This window comes from Mercenaria mercenaria, chromosome 4, assembly GCF_021730395.1.
Source record: "Mercenaria mercenaria strain notata chromosome 4, MADL_Memer_1, whole genome shotgun sequence".
Classification (NCBI taxonomy): Eukaryota; Metazoa; Mollusca; class Bivalvia; order Venerida; family Veneridae; genus Mercenaria; species Mercenaria mercenaria.
Window position 1 is genome coordinate 34943331 of NC_069364.1, and position 14221 is coordinate 34957551.

General features: G+C 34.0%; 1 protein-coding gene across 1 annotated transcript; it reads left to right on the forward strand.

The window, feature by feature from the left end:
* Nucleotides 1-3142: 3142 nt before the first annotated feature.
* Nucleotides 3143-13362, forward strand: LOC123553336 (uncharacterized). Its single transcript, XM_045343071.2, has 3 exons — nucleotides 3143-3374; nucleotides 10521-10645; nucleotides 12231-13362. The coding sequence occupies exons 1-3, from the start codon at nucleotides 3222-3224 to the stop codon at nucleotides 12304-12306; spliced, it is 354 nt and encodes a 117-aa protein (XP_045199006.1). The 5' UTR covers nucleotides 3143-3221; the 3' UTR covers nucleotides 12307-13362.
* The last annotated feature ends 859 nt before the right edge of the window (nucleotides 13363-14221 follow it).

Genomic DNA, 14221 nt, shown 5'->3' on the forward strand with positions numbered 1-14221 from the left:
AAGAAGCACCCCACAACTGTAACATTCTATAAAACCACGAAAAATTAGACCCACATTGATTTTTCTACCTCGTATTATAACTGCATGCCTAAAGAGGGTCTTTATCGATGCAAATGAGCATAAAATATGGTTGAAACATATTTTAATCAACTTCTTTTAGATATTTTTCTATCAAAATTTCGGATTTTGTCATTAAATGCTTGATAGACATCAATATACTGTGTTTCACGTGTTAAACAATGTCTCAGCAGACGAACATACCACTGATCTAGAGAAACAATTTTTACTTTTGCAAAAAAGAGATAAATATTTACTATTTTTTTGGCAAACAAAACACCGACAGTGATTTTTATCCTCCGAATGCTGTAACGTTATCCAGGAATACTGTAACAGTAGCATCATAAATCTGTAACATGATATCCTCAACAACCGAGTCTCGTGTAACAGTTCCTCACCCGTGGATATGTCAAAATACACCTAAAAATTGGAGGTACCATCCATGTTGTACCACAGAAAAGAGGTATCGGTTTTTTTCCTACGGCCAAAAATTAAAAAATTACTAAATAAGCTATTTATAGTAACATAAAAGGGAAGTAATTAAAAAAAATATTGTAAGTGAACAAAAGAAGTATCTGCCAAATAAAAACAAGACGGCTAAGATGGCCCTAGGTCGCTCACCTGAGAAACACACCATAATACACCATAACAGTGTAAACATAGACCTAGTGATTGCATGGAAAAAATATTCTGACCAAGTATTATTAAAATTGGAGCAAAAACAAGTCTTTTCTTTGATTTGAACTAGTGACCTAGTTTTTGACCCCAGATGACCCATATTCGAACTTGACCTAGATTTTATCAAGGCTATCATTCTGACCAAAGTTCATGAAGATCAATTGAAAAATACAGCCTCTATCGCATACACAAGTTTTTTTTCTTTGATTTGACCTAGTGACCTAGTATTTGACCACAGATGACCAATAACCAAACTCAACCTAGATTTTATCAAGGCAATAATTCTGACCAAATTTCATAAAGATCAATTGAAAAATACAGCCTCTATCGCAGACACAAGGTTTTTCTTTGATTTGACCTAGTGACCTAATTTTTGACTCAAGATGACCCATATTCAAACTTGACCAAGATTTTATCAAGGCAATCATTCTGACAGAATTTCATGAAGATCAATTGAAAAATATAGCCTCTATCACATACACAAGGTTTTTCTTTGATTTGACATAATGACCTACTTTTTGACCCCAGATAACCCATATTCGAAACTGACCTAGACTTTATCAAGGCAATTATTCTGACCAAAATTCATGAAGATTAATTGAAAAATACAGCCTCTATCGCATACACAAGGTTTTTCATTTGATTTGACCTAGTGACCTAGTTTTTAACCCAGATGACACATTTTCGAACTCGGCCTAGATTTCATCAAGGTAATCATTCTGACCAAAATTCATGAAGATTAATTGAAAAATACAGCCTCTACCGCATACACAAAGTTTTTCTTTAATTTGACCTAGTGACCTAGTTTTTGACCCCAGATGACCCATTTTCAAACTCGGCCTAGATTTCATCAAGGTAATCATTCTGACCAAAATTCATGAAGATAATTGAAAAATACAGCCTCTACCGCATACACAAGTTTCTTTAATTTGACTAGTGACTAGTTTGACCCAGAGACCCATTTCAAACTGGCCAAGTTTCATCAGGTAATCATCTGACCAAATTCATGAAGATCAGTTGAAAAATACAGCCTCATCGCAACACAAGCTAAATGTTGACGGACAACGACAGACAGACGACAGACAGACAGACGCCTGACATCAAGTGATCAGAAAAACTAAGCTGAGCATTGCTAACAAGAGCACTGCAATGCAACGCAAAAGCAAAGCAATATACACACAAAACAAAACCATATGACCTTTGACCCCTAAGCGTGACCTTGACCTTGAAGTCAGCCATCCGAAACATGCGCTCTGCACATCATTTCGATGAGCAGAACATTTGTGTCAGGTTTCTTAGAAATCCTTCAAGGGGTTCAAGACTTACAGAGCGAAAGGGAAATTGCTAACCAACAGACAGACAGACAGACGGACACCCAGGCAAAAAATACGTCCCTTAGGGCGTATAAAAAGGAATCGAGATCATCAAGTTGTGTGCAAGTTTGGTTAAAATCAAATCATAAATGAAGCTGCTATTGTGCAGACAAGGTCAAAATAGCTAATTTTGGCCCTTTCAGGGGCCATAACTCTGGAACCCATAATGGGATCTGGCCAGTTCAAGAAAGGAAACAAGATCTTGTGGTGATACAAGTTGTTTGCAAGTTTGGTTAAAATCAAATCATAAATGAAGCTGCTATTGTACAGACAAGGTCAAAATAGCTAATTTTGGCCCTTTCAGGAGCCATAACTCTAAAACCCATTATGGGATGGGATCTGGCCGGTTCAAGAAAGGAATCGAGATCTTATGGTGACACAAGTTTTGTGCAAGTTTGATTAAATTCAAATCATAAATGAAGCTGCTATTGTGCAGACAAGCCAAAATAGGTAATTCGGGCCCTTTCAGGGGCCATCACTCTGGAAAACATAATAGAATCTGGCCAGTTCAACAAAGGAACCAAGATTTTATGGTGACACAAGTTTGGTAAAAATCACATCATAAATAAAGCTGCTATTGTGCAGACAAGATCAAAATAACTAATTTTGGCCCTTTCAGGGGCCATAACTCTAGAACCCATAACGGGATCTGGCCAGTTCAAGAAAGGAACCAACATGTTATGGTGATACAAGTTGTGTGCAAGTTTGGTTAAAATAAAATCATAAATGAAACCACTATCGTGCAGACACGAAATTGTCGACGGACGACGGACAAAGGGCGATCACAAAAGCTCACCCTGTCACTACGATATAACATGTATGACTACTGCAAATGTCTCAGATTTCTCTTATCCTTCTTTTATTACGATACAGTTTTATAGCTCTGCATGTTGCAAAAGTAGTGGTTTATCTTAAACTAACATTGATAGAGGAAAGCATGCGTTAAAACCGTTGTTTTAGGTTTTTTAGACCATGTGCAGATGACCTAGTTTATGAATCATGAGAATGTTTGTGGGTGCGTGGCCATACATTTTGTGATATATTTGATGTTGTGGCATTCCTTCATAATAAAAGAAGGATAAGAGAAATCTGAGACATTTGCAGTAGTCATACATGTTTAATCATCAATTATATGTATATTATACGTTGACCTACCTGTGGTTGTTTACATTTACGTACCGCGTGATCAACCAACCAGAACCAGTCAGATTTACGGGGTTGTCTTTGTTGAAAAAGAATTGTTTGAATCAAGAGGAATTCGTGACTGTAAGTGTGTTTTGATATTTCTGTATGCGTTTCTGTATCGTTTTTGTTATGAATATCACCAAGAAGAAAGTACAGGTATTTTACGTTTGTGATTGATTTATGCTGAAGCTGGAAAACTGCTTGCATCCCAGGACCAGGTTTTTGCGCGTTAGTACAAGCAGTTGTTGTATTGAATGAATAGATTTCTGTGTGGTCATCAATGTAATGGTTTATAGTTATTGGCTTATGACTTTTATGCCATTTAGTTTATATGATACTAAAAATGTGTAAGTTCTTTTAGTTGTTGTGTAAAACTGGAAAGAATTGCAGTGCAGGCAAGTTGTTACGTGACCTAGATAATGGGAGGAAGTGTATATCTGAGAATTCTTTGCATAAACATATGTTTGGTAGAAGAAGTGATGTCCTTGTAGTATAAGCGTATGAAAAATGGCTTTCATCGTTTTGGCTCGGCGTTGTGTATTTAAAAGGCAGTATTGCGTTGACCTAGTTATGCTGGAACCCGGCTGATGACGATGTTATATCGGCGAACAGTCGTTCATGCATATAGATCTATGAGCGGTAGAAATTAGTGCAATATTCAATAAATAGGCCTATGTCCGATTGCAGGTAGAATCTAGTAGTTCTCAATAAAATTGAAGTCACTGCGTCTGTTCATCGCTTCGGAAGATACTCCCCTTCGTTATTTTTACGCCCTTTGCATGTCAGAAACGGAGTAGCAATTTACCATATTTCAAATTTAGGCATTTAAGTCAGAAGAAATGTACTATACAGCAGACGTGTGTATTTAGTCTATATAGATTGTAGTTTGTGTATGTAGCTATTTATGCAAAATATGAATTTGCGTAATTTCGCCCCAGTAAGCTCCTTTTAAAATTAAATATTTTCGTATCGGTGAAAAGTCAGCTTTTATATTTCTGTCTCTTTCTTTGACAATGTTAGAATATTGAATATGAAATATATTTATCTAAATATATCTATTTTCTTTTAGATTTAGGGACAGTACTGGTCCCGGTATGCGCATGTTTAATGTAGTCCAACAGGTTTGACGCGATCCTAGGTAATATTGAGATAATTTTTTCATATGGGCAATATCCCCACTGGCGTCAGACACTCGGAAGACCAAAATAGTGGAAGCAATTTCTGATGAAATGTTCATCGCTGCCAATGCTTTACATGCTATAGTTTTAAATGCCGATTATGTCGCGAATTGGCTGTAAATTCAAATAAAACTTACATGTGTCGAAAGGGGATTCAATAGAGTAAAAATTATCAAATAATATCCAAAATTACGAATTTTCTGGTGATTAAAACATATATATATATACTGCACACCATCAATGTTTACCGTGTCTACAGGCCAATCGATAAAACTAATAGCTTTACATGGCTGTCACAGTGTGTACTGTGATTTATCCTCCATTATTTTGGTGCGTTTAGATTGCCCCGTCACAAATATAAAACAATCTGAACGTCATTTTGACTAATGTTTGATGAAGCTTGGGCTTCCCCGGACGCAAGTTTCTGCAGTGGGACGCAAACTTTGACTCAGTAATTAATGGATAGATCCGATCTGTCAATCAAACCAATAATACTGGCCAATAAGATAAGGCGTTATCCGTCGATCCGCAGACTTTGTTGCTAAGGCGCCATTGTGTCTCACAAGCTTACCGTAACTAAGTATCTACAGACTGTAATGTTCTAAATAGTATCTACAGACTGTAATGTTCTAAATAAAAACAGTATTCTTTTACGTTCTCGACCTGGCAATGTGTGTAAAAAGAGATGCTTTACATATTAAATGTAAATATGACCTCTAAAAATACGAAAAGAAGTGACCACATGTAATAAATAATTGCGAAACCCCATGTAGCATGATCATTTATCAAGTGTATCATTTTAAGAAATTACAGCATATTAAAACAAAATACAATGATTTTAATTCACATTTTAATAATATACTGGTACTTATTCGCAAATATAGAAATGAAAGAAATTTCGAATCATCATACATCGGTTGCGTAAAATCACAAATATCATGCACGAACATATAGAATTTTTATTCAGTGAAATCAAAAGATTCAACTTTAATTTTTATTTATTATATAGCCATATTCCTCTTTGCAAGGACGCAACTTGATCTATCTGTTTTTTCTTTACGTTACTGCCACCTGTGTGTGTATCCGCCATTTTAGAGAAAGCTTGTGAGACATAGCAACAATATCCAAGTGGGGGCGGGGGGCGGCGTTCCTTATCAGAATCAAAGTACTGAGAGGACTGATGGGGGCAATGCTTTGCAGTTTCAAGACTTGATGTAACCTATTCATGTCAGGGAAGTACATACAGGCATAATGTAATGCACTTGCGTGTGGCAAGAAATGGAGTGATCACAACTTTAACAGTGCACAACAATAAAAATTATTAACTTTGTGTTCAATACACTTCTATATTTTGTTCAAAAGGTAAAGATAAAAAATCTAGTCTTATCCAATAGCAGTTGTTCATCGACAAACAAAAACCTTTTATTGCCAGGTTTGATAAAATGAAAAAGATAAAGCTAGACAATGTATTTCAATCTCTTCAATACTTCTGTTTGCACTCTATGTCCTGACATCATGTGTTCTTGACAGTCTAACAGAAACAGACAAACTTTGTAACACTTTATGAAAGTTTGGAAAGAAAGTCAAAATATTCGAATATGTGAAAGTTTAAAGGAACAGGATTTCCTTGAACTGACATTGAAAAAATCTAGACTATGTGTTCTAATGTGTACAATACTTATCAATTAAAAAGTCAGGAATGTTTTTTGTTACTAATAAGCATCATTTTAATAAGGACTCGTCATTAGTTAACACACAAACACCTGTAAAAATATTTTTATAGATTTTTTTCCCATTCCAGCTATTGCTAAAATTCAGTAACTGTTTTCTTAAAAATACACATGATATATGATAATATTATTATCCATATTGTTTGGTATGTTTGTTGACCAAAATAACATTGTCTGTTTCAATTTTAGGTTATTTAATATACACTTGTATTTCAAACTATCATTATCATAATTATATAAGAAATACATTTAACACTATGAAAACGGTGATTCGTCATATCAATGAACCTACCGAACTGGCGTATACAGTTAGGTTCCAGTAAATTAGGATACGAAACGCCCGTGGAAAAAGAACAAGATTTCCCAGGTGGTTCTGCCTTCGAATATCACCATCAGAAAATATTTGCACCCTCAGATAGATGAAATACATTAAACTGGTAACATAAATGAACATCTACAGGGATGATTACCAATAAAATGAGGCCAAAATATAACGGGCACCTGTGGCAAGTTATCATCGCGGAATGGTGGATTACCTTCCATAGCAAAAATTACTCGGTCTGAAAAATGATGAAAACGTATGTGTACGCACAGTTATAACAGTATTTAGCGCACTTTTTACGTTAAACGATAATTTTCCTGCAGATAAATACCAGTTTGATCAGCGTATATTCAGGAAGCTCTCTCCAATTCACAGTACAAATTCATATCGACGCACTCTGCGAAATCTGCTATATCGGCGGTTTCTTTGCGTCGGCACCGGCTATTTTTTGTTATAAACAGTGCCCAGGTAGGTATGGGAGGCGAAATATCGAGCTGCCATCCATGATCATATGAATGCTGCTCAAAAATAAGTAGAGCACGGAACATAAGATTGTCTTTTCTATGTTTTATAGTGACTTTACTTTTTAATTATCAGCGATTTTGCCCGCAACTCGATGTAATTTGTTGATGGTGTACTGACATGGAACACTAGTCCGACCTTTTCCACAGTCTTTAACCAGTTTTTGCTTTGATATCATACATATCAAGCACACTATTTGTATTCATTTATCAATATTCTTCCAAATAATAAAGATCAATAGGCCGAAATGTAAATGGATCTTTTTTTTTTTAAACCACCATTCTCATCCATCAGATGTCCGTCAAAATCCCGGGACGAACGTTCATCCGGGGAACCACGGTAGACCTCTGGTATGCGAGAATGAAAACCACTTACTTTCGGTTTTGTCGTGGCACCGGCAGTCTCTCTGCATACCAGTTTTTTCCTTCTTTTTTTGCACAGGCAGGCTCTCTGCATTACGCACAGAGTGGCTCTAGGGCTAGTGACTTTTTGGAAACATTATAGCTTAATTAATTTGGAGTGCTTATCTGACTTTTTATAACTGCCAACCTGTTTATAGCATAGCAAAGAATCGCCGGTGCCGACGCAAGAAACCGCCGATAAAGCATATATTTTGCAAAGGGTCCGCCGATATGGATATGCACCGTGCAATTGTGTATTAAATTTTAGTAACTATTTGAAATTCAATTCATTTTTATGCAACTTCTGTGGACAAGACATTTTGATTAACGATTTACAGTTGCTTTCGACAGGAAGGTCTAATACGTATCAGTTGTTCCAGCTTTCGAGGTCAAAGTACATAAATATGCCTTTAATTACACAGTTTGATTAGTAATAGTATCTTGATAGTAGTTTGTTATAGTATACTATTAGCTCATTTGCATATGAACTTTTTACTAATTCTATACTAATGGTATACTGTATACGATTAGTTGTTTGTTATAGTAGTTTGTTACCCTGTTTTTGTCGTTTGGGAAGCTTTAAAAATGTTCTTAATAGTTGGTGTAAAACAGAAGTAATCTGTTCATAGTTGATTTTACGAATTCGAACAATGAGAGAAAAATCTACTGACGATTATTAGATTAGATAATAATTACAAAAAATCAAACTGTCAAATTAATTATCCCTCCATCTTCCCCCGAACCAAATAAGTCATAACTTCAAACTGACGGATAAGTATTGACTTTTCTACCTATTCTATTTCAAGTAAAACACTGTTTTTTTTTTTATTTTATTTTTTATTATTACCTTTTATATAGTATTATTTTTTATAAATAACATATCTCTTGAAAATATTTTCTTAGACATGCTAAAAGTATTTCATTTCAGCACTGTATTTTCTGAAATAATATTTTAGAAAAAACACCTGAACAGAAAAGATATTTTAACAGATTGCGAATCGGGATCTGTAGGATGTTGCCGCATATTTATAGATTCTCCTACTGATAAACGGTACTGACCGCCGCAAACTGATAAAGTTTCTCAATACACGTCCACAACAGTGTCGAGGCACGGCGATGAAAAAAATCAATACTCTATCGGCTTATCAGTGGCGTTGCAATGCCATAGTAGTTGCTATTTTCACGCAGAATCATGAACACATTTTTTTTGAGCGTATTGAAACTAGTTATTGGATTTCAGAATAGGTCACATGATCAAAACAAGTGTCGGTTTTTAGAATCGATCACTTGATCAAATCAAGCGTCTTTATTATTCTTACGCATAAGAAGAGCTATCATAATTTATATTTATAATGCAGTTTAGTTTTCTTCACATACTGTTGTTAATATAAAATGTGTAGATCTATTTAATCATGTCTGGATCCAAAAAATATAATTGCAAAATGCAATATGAAAGTTATGTTTGGTAAATACTTTGGAACTTGTTTTCTGTGTTGTCAGGTTGGTCATAAGCTCGACAAGAAAGTTGAAAGACGGTTTGTTAACTCTGGGGTCATTGCCCCCAAAAATCGGATCTATCCATTGTATACAGACACCTGCGAATAAATAAAGTTTGATTTTGAGCAATATGTCGTTTAGTCCAACTAATTTGACCCGATTCTAGGAAATATTGAGATAATTTTTTCATATGGGCAATATCCCCACTCGCGTCAAATTCTCGAAAGACCAAAATAGTTGAAGCAACCTCCGATGAAATTTTCATTGCTGCTGACGCTTTACACGATATAGGTTTAAATGCCGATAATTTCACGAATTGGCCATAAGTTCAAATAAAACTTACATGTATCGAAAGGGGATTCAATTCCTCATTGATTTATGTAAAAATTATCAAATAATATCCAAATGACGAATTTTCTGGTGATTTAAACCTATGTATATACTGTACACGATTAACGTTTACCGTATACATTACGCCTATATGTGCAAGCGATAAAACCAATAACTTTACACGATCGTGTACTGTGATTTATCCTCCATTATTTTGGTCCTTCAAAGTTTTGACATTTAGACTCAGGGTGCATGTACCACGTGACTTTTTCGCTAATCTGGGGTGCCAAAAACATGGCGGACTGCTCGATAAAGGTAACATTTTCTTAAATATCTTTTCAGCAACCTGCTCAAATAAAAGGAAACATAGATGAGAGCCGTCTCATATGAAAATCCAACACTCGGCTACAAGTCTTCTGTCTCAAAGTCCGTTCGTTTTCTCTAAAAGTGCAACCGCGCAACTGAAGTGAACAAATTTCTTGATATTAAGACGGGGGACATTTTCGCAAATTCAATAAATAAACCCTTTAAGAGACCGTAAAAGACTATTTTGCGACACGGATATTTGTACGAGTATTGTCTTGACATATACACTTTAAGAAATTACAAATTAAGAGCCTACAATAGCTTCCTAGGCCGGATTTATCAAATTGCTAAGCGGGGGTCCGTTTTTCTTAATGCTAAGACGGGGGCTTGATTTAAAGATTTGTTATTAAAAGTCTATCTACTTCATTTAAGTTTTCCCCATGTTTATACTGCTTACTGTAAGAGAAATTTCGTTATATGTGTAGTAAAATTCAAATGGTCATGACATATGAAAGCTTTTCGCCGAGAGTAAAATGTGAAATTTTACCTAAGGTGAACTACTTAGTACTTAATTTGACTGATTTTATTGAAAATGCACCAACTTTCCATTAATGTACCACATTTCTAGGTCGACTAAAATGGCATGTGTAACCTTTGTAACAAATACTGTTAAGTTTGTTCATATTTAATTCTATTTCAGTCGCGTTAACTTTGAATTCTTTTTTTCGGCTGAATGAAATACATTTGCGTATCTGACATGAGCGTTAGTAACAGTTGTCAAAAGAAATTGGAAATTGTACTGGTTTCGTTGGTCATAAAATGTATATGTTATTTCCAGATCTCTTATTTTACGACATTTTGTTCGGAATGTCCTTTTTGGTTTAAAACATATGAAATATTATTATCAATGTTCTAGTAAAGTGCATAAATTTACATTTCAGACATTTGTGTGCCAGGAATGTGGAAAGACATATAAGTCCAGAAAAAAGCCTTCTGCGTGGCTTTATTTCCAGAAAGAGGCGACAGAAATCACGGATCTTATAACTGCGGCAATCGGTCTTTCCCGGTGAGACTAATAATATTATTACTAGTACAATGTATATTATAATATTATTACTAGTATATTACGACCTTACATTAGCATTGCTCATTTTGTCCATCTCCTTTTTACTTCTAGAATTTGTTTTGACTATAATGTGGATTACTTTACATCTTTCACAGCTGATATGCCATGGTTTGCAGGAGACCGTAAATGGTGGATATTTTGGTCCTGTGTTTCAATGACCCTTAATCATTCCCATACAGTATGCTTTGGGGTCCAACTTCCCATTTTGTTGTATCGAATACGACGATTAGCCTATACTCATCTTTTTTTTGCAGATCGACATTAAGGCTTTAATTCTTTTTCTGTGTCATTAATAAATAATACTTTTTGCAACAACGTACTGAGAAACTTGACAGTGTTAACGTTTTTGCATGCATTCATAAATAATTTTACCTTACTCACAACTTAATTGTCTTTATTTACTTTCCATTTTATGAAATTTAACGCCAGTTGTATTGTGATCAGTTTATCGAACCATTGTTCCTGGGAAGAACGGGCACCATATTCAGATCTTCTTAAAAGAAATGTCCACTTTCTTTCATAAGAGACATAGTCGGTTTCGGGCTTCGAATCATGGTCGTCTGTGAAAGAGATCTTACAACTCGACAATTAAGGCGGTCGACCTCTTTATAGTATAATTAAGTATCAAAATGATCACTGCGTCTATCAAACCATTTTATGTTTTATGATAAATATTGGCTCTGAATTATGTTTTCTTTTGTTGTAATTCAATGGCTTAAAAAAAAAAAGTTCTTTAAACTTTAACCTTCGAACATTTACTATGATTTCACAACACATGTGAAGAAATTTCTGGCACATAAGACTGATAATTCAATACATGTATCTAAATAACATTCGAAAGTATGATAATTTATTTCAAACTGAAGTTCAGATATGTATTCCAACAAAAGCGATAAAAACAGCAAAGCAAAAGCAAAAGTAAGAACTTTAGAGACCTGTTTCAGCTAGCATGGCCAACATTCCAATACATTGACCAGTAGTTTCGGCAAAAGTAGTCTCCCTTGAATATACACGGATCGCGGACACGATAACCTTTATCAATTAACAGTTTTACTATAGATTTGTTTAGAAAAATAATTTCAAACATTAGAAACGTATTTTTATCGTTATTTAACAAAATTTTATAACCTCGTGAAGTAATCTTTATTTTTTGCCCTTTATTTCAATATATCTTTTATCGCTGTGATACAAAAACTTATTGCTTCCATTTTTGTTTGAAGTTGGTTATGTCAGGTTATCGAAAGTTAAACCAAAAGAAGCAAACTAACTTAAACAATAAAGACAAAACCAATGCGATAAAAAACAGACTTACTATTTTTCCAAAGCCTACCTGGAAATGTAATAAAACTATTAAGATAGGGTGTCACCCAGGTATTGAAGTACTTCCAGGTCGTTGTATCCTAGGAAGCAGGTAATTCTTTGAAATGTGAAGTTTCCGATTTGAAGCCATCTCTGCTTTGACTTGTTAAACATTTTGTGTCATTTCCTATGTCTTTAACAGTTGTTTTGTCCGTGTATTTTCCAGGACAACATTTCTGCGCGGAAGGATTAAAAACTATTCCAGACTGGCGGCCATGACAGATGTGGGTTGGAAATCATAAAGAGTGACTGAATACTTTGATATGTAGCAAAGACGTTCGTTGTTGATGACAGTGTTTCTTTATGATTTATTGACATTATTCATCTTCAGAAATGGGTGGTTTTCAAAATAATGAAGCTTTTTCTTCTCTCTCACCTTACTTCAATTCAGTTCAGTTTTAGAATGTGTTTTGGAGCAAAATATATCCAAATCAATGTACTCAATAAATGTGTGCAATTTTATCTTGATGGCTCAAGCAGTTTTAAAGTTATATTAAATTATATAGCTAATTTTGTCCCCTGTGCACCCAAAAAAGTGTGACATTTTACATGAAGTATAGTTTTCAACTGAGGTTTACTTTTTAAAACCATGATTTATTGTTACAGCTTTGGCTTTTTAATGTAACTTAAACTCTGCACATTTAAATAAAATACTTCTTTTCATTACCTACATCTTATTGTTACTAATATTTCACATCTTGTGATGGAACCCTTTTCACGAAAAATAGTGAAAAAAATACTAAATTTAAATGTTGAACACTACAATTTCATAACCCTATTACTTTTCAAAAGTCTTAATGTTTTTCTAAGATCTTTATCCTTTCAGCTGTGAAGACACAGTATGATTTTTTTCTTTTAAAAAATCGACTTTCTCAGAAACTTGATGAATGTCTATACACCTAAAAATGTCCCCTGTGCACCTTTTCAGTTGTTAAGTGTCAGATTTCTTTTATTCTTTAAATAAAATGGGATTTTACTTTATTTTCCTTGAAAGGGAGTTACAACAGATACAAAAGCAGCCTTCAACTTCACATATTACTGACTGTTAAACATTCACAAAGCCAAAAGTGATGTCCCCTGTGCACCCTTTTTTTGACATATATCAATTATCATAGCATTACTGTAATTTGTGGTGGCATTTCTATATTCTTAGCAGTGTGTATGCAAAATTTAGGCATTACTTGATAATTTAGCATTATATAAGAACCCTGGACAATTAAAAATTCATTGTTTGCATTTTTTTCCGAAGTTGCCAATTTTCAAGTTTAAAAGTGGAAACATCAGTTTTATTGCTTCTTAAGCTCTTAAGTTTACCTAAATATGTAAAGGTCACTAGTAAATATTATGTAGTTAAAAGAATTTTACTACCATGAACATATTCTATGAATAAATATTTTGATACAATTTGTCCCCTGTGCACCCTTTTTAGTAACATTATAAAGTATGTATGAATTTTACTATTCCTTTTATCATGCATGGTATTTTGTCATTTTTCTAATTGAATAAGCAGTTCATGTAAATTAAATGATTTCAGTGTGTTAGTTATGTATAAAGTCACTTATTTTTCATTTAAAAGCATTACATTTTGTTGATTTTCATGTTTTTGTAGTGAAAATTTTCAATTTTGTAGTTATTTTGTGGAATAAACTATTTTTTGATAGTATTTGTCTAAAGTTTATTACCAGTAGTCTTTTTATGAATAGAAAACTAATAATGGATGAATATTACACTGATCTTCAGTATGTGTCCCTGTGCATCTTTAAAATAACTCAATTTTGAGTAGACAATTCTAGAAATTAGAATTATTGGACATTCTTGAAATTTGGCATGTGGTTTATAAACATGCAACATGTCAGAAAAAAGTTGGTTTATAATTATATGATAGTTATTTGCATTCAGCAACAACTTTTCTAGGTAAAGTTTTATTTTCATGTTAAATTTGTGCAGAAAGGGTGATTTTAAAAACCAATGTCCACAAACATATGATTAAATAAGTTTCAAACCATACACATACACCCATTACTTATCATTTATGTTGAAAAAATTACTGTAATACATATTTCCTTGTCATAAAACCATGCAACATTTATCACCCACCTTACTGGAAATTCACTGAACTTTTGAATTAAAGGCTGAAATATTTTCTGATTGGCATTT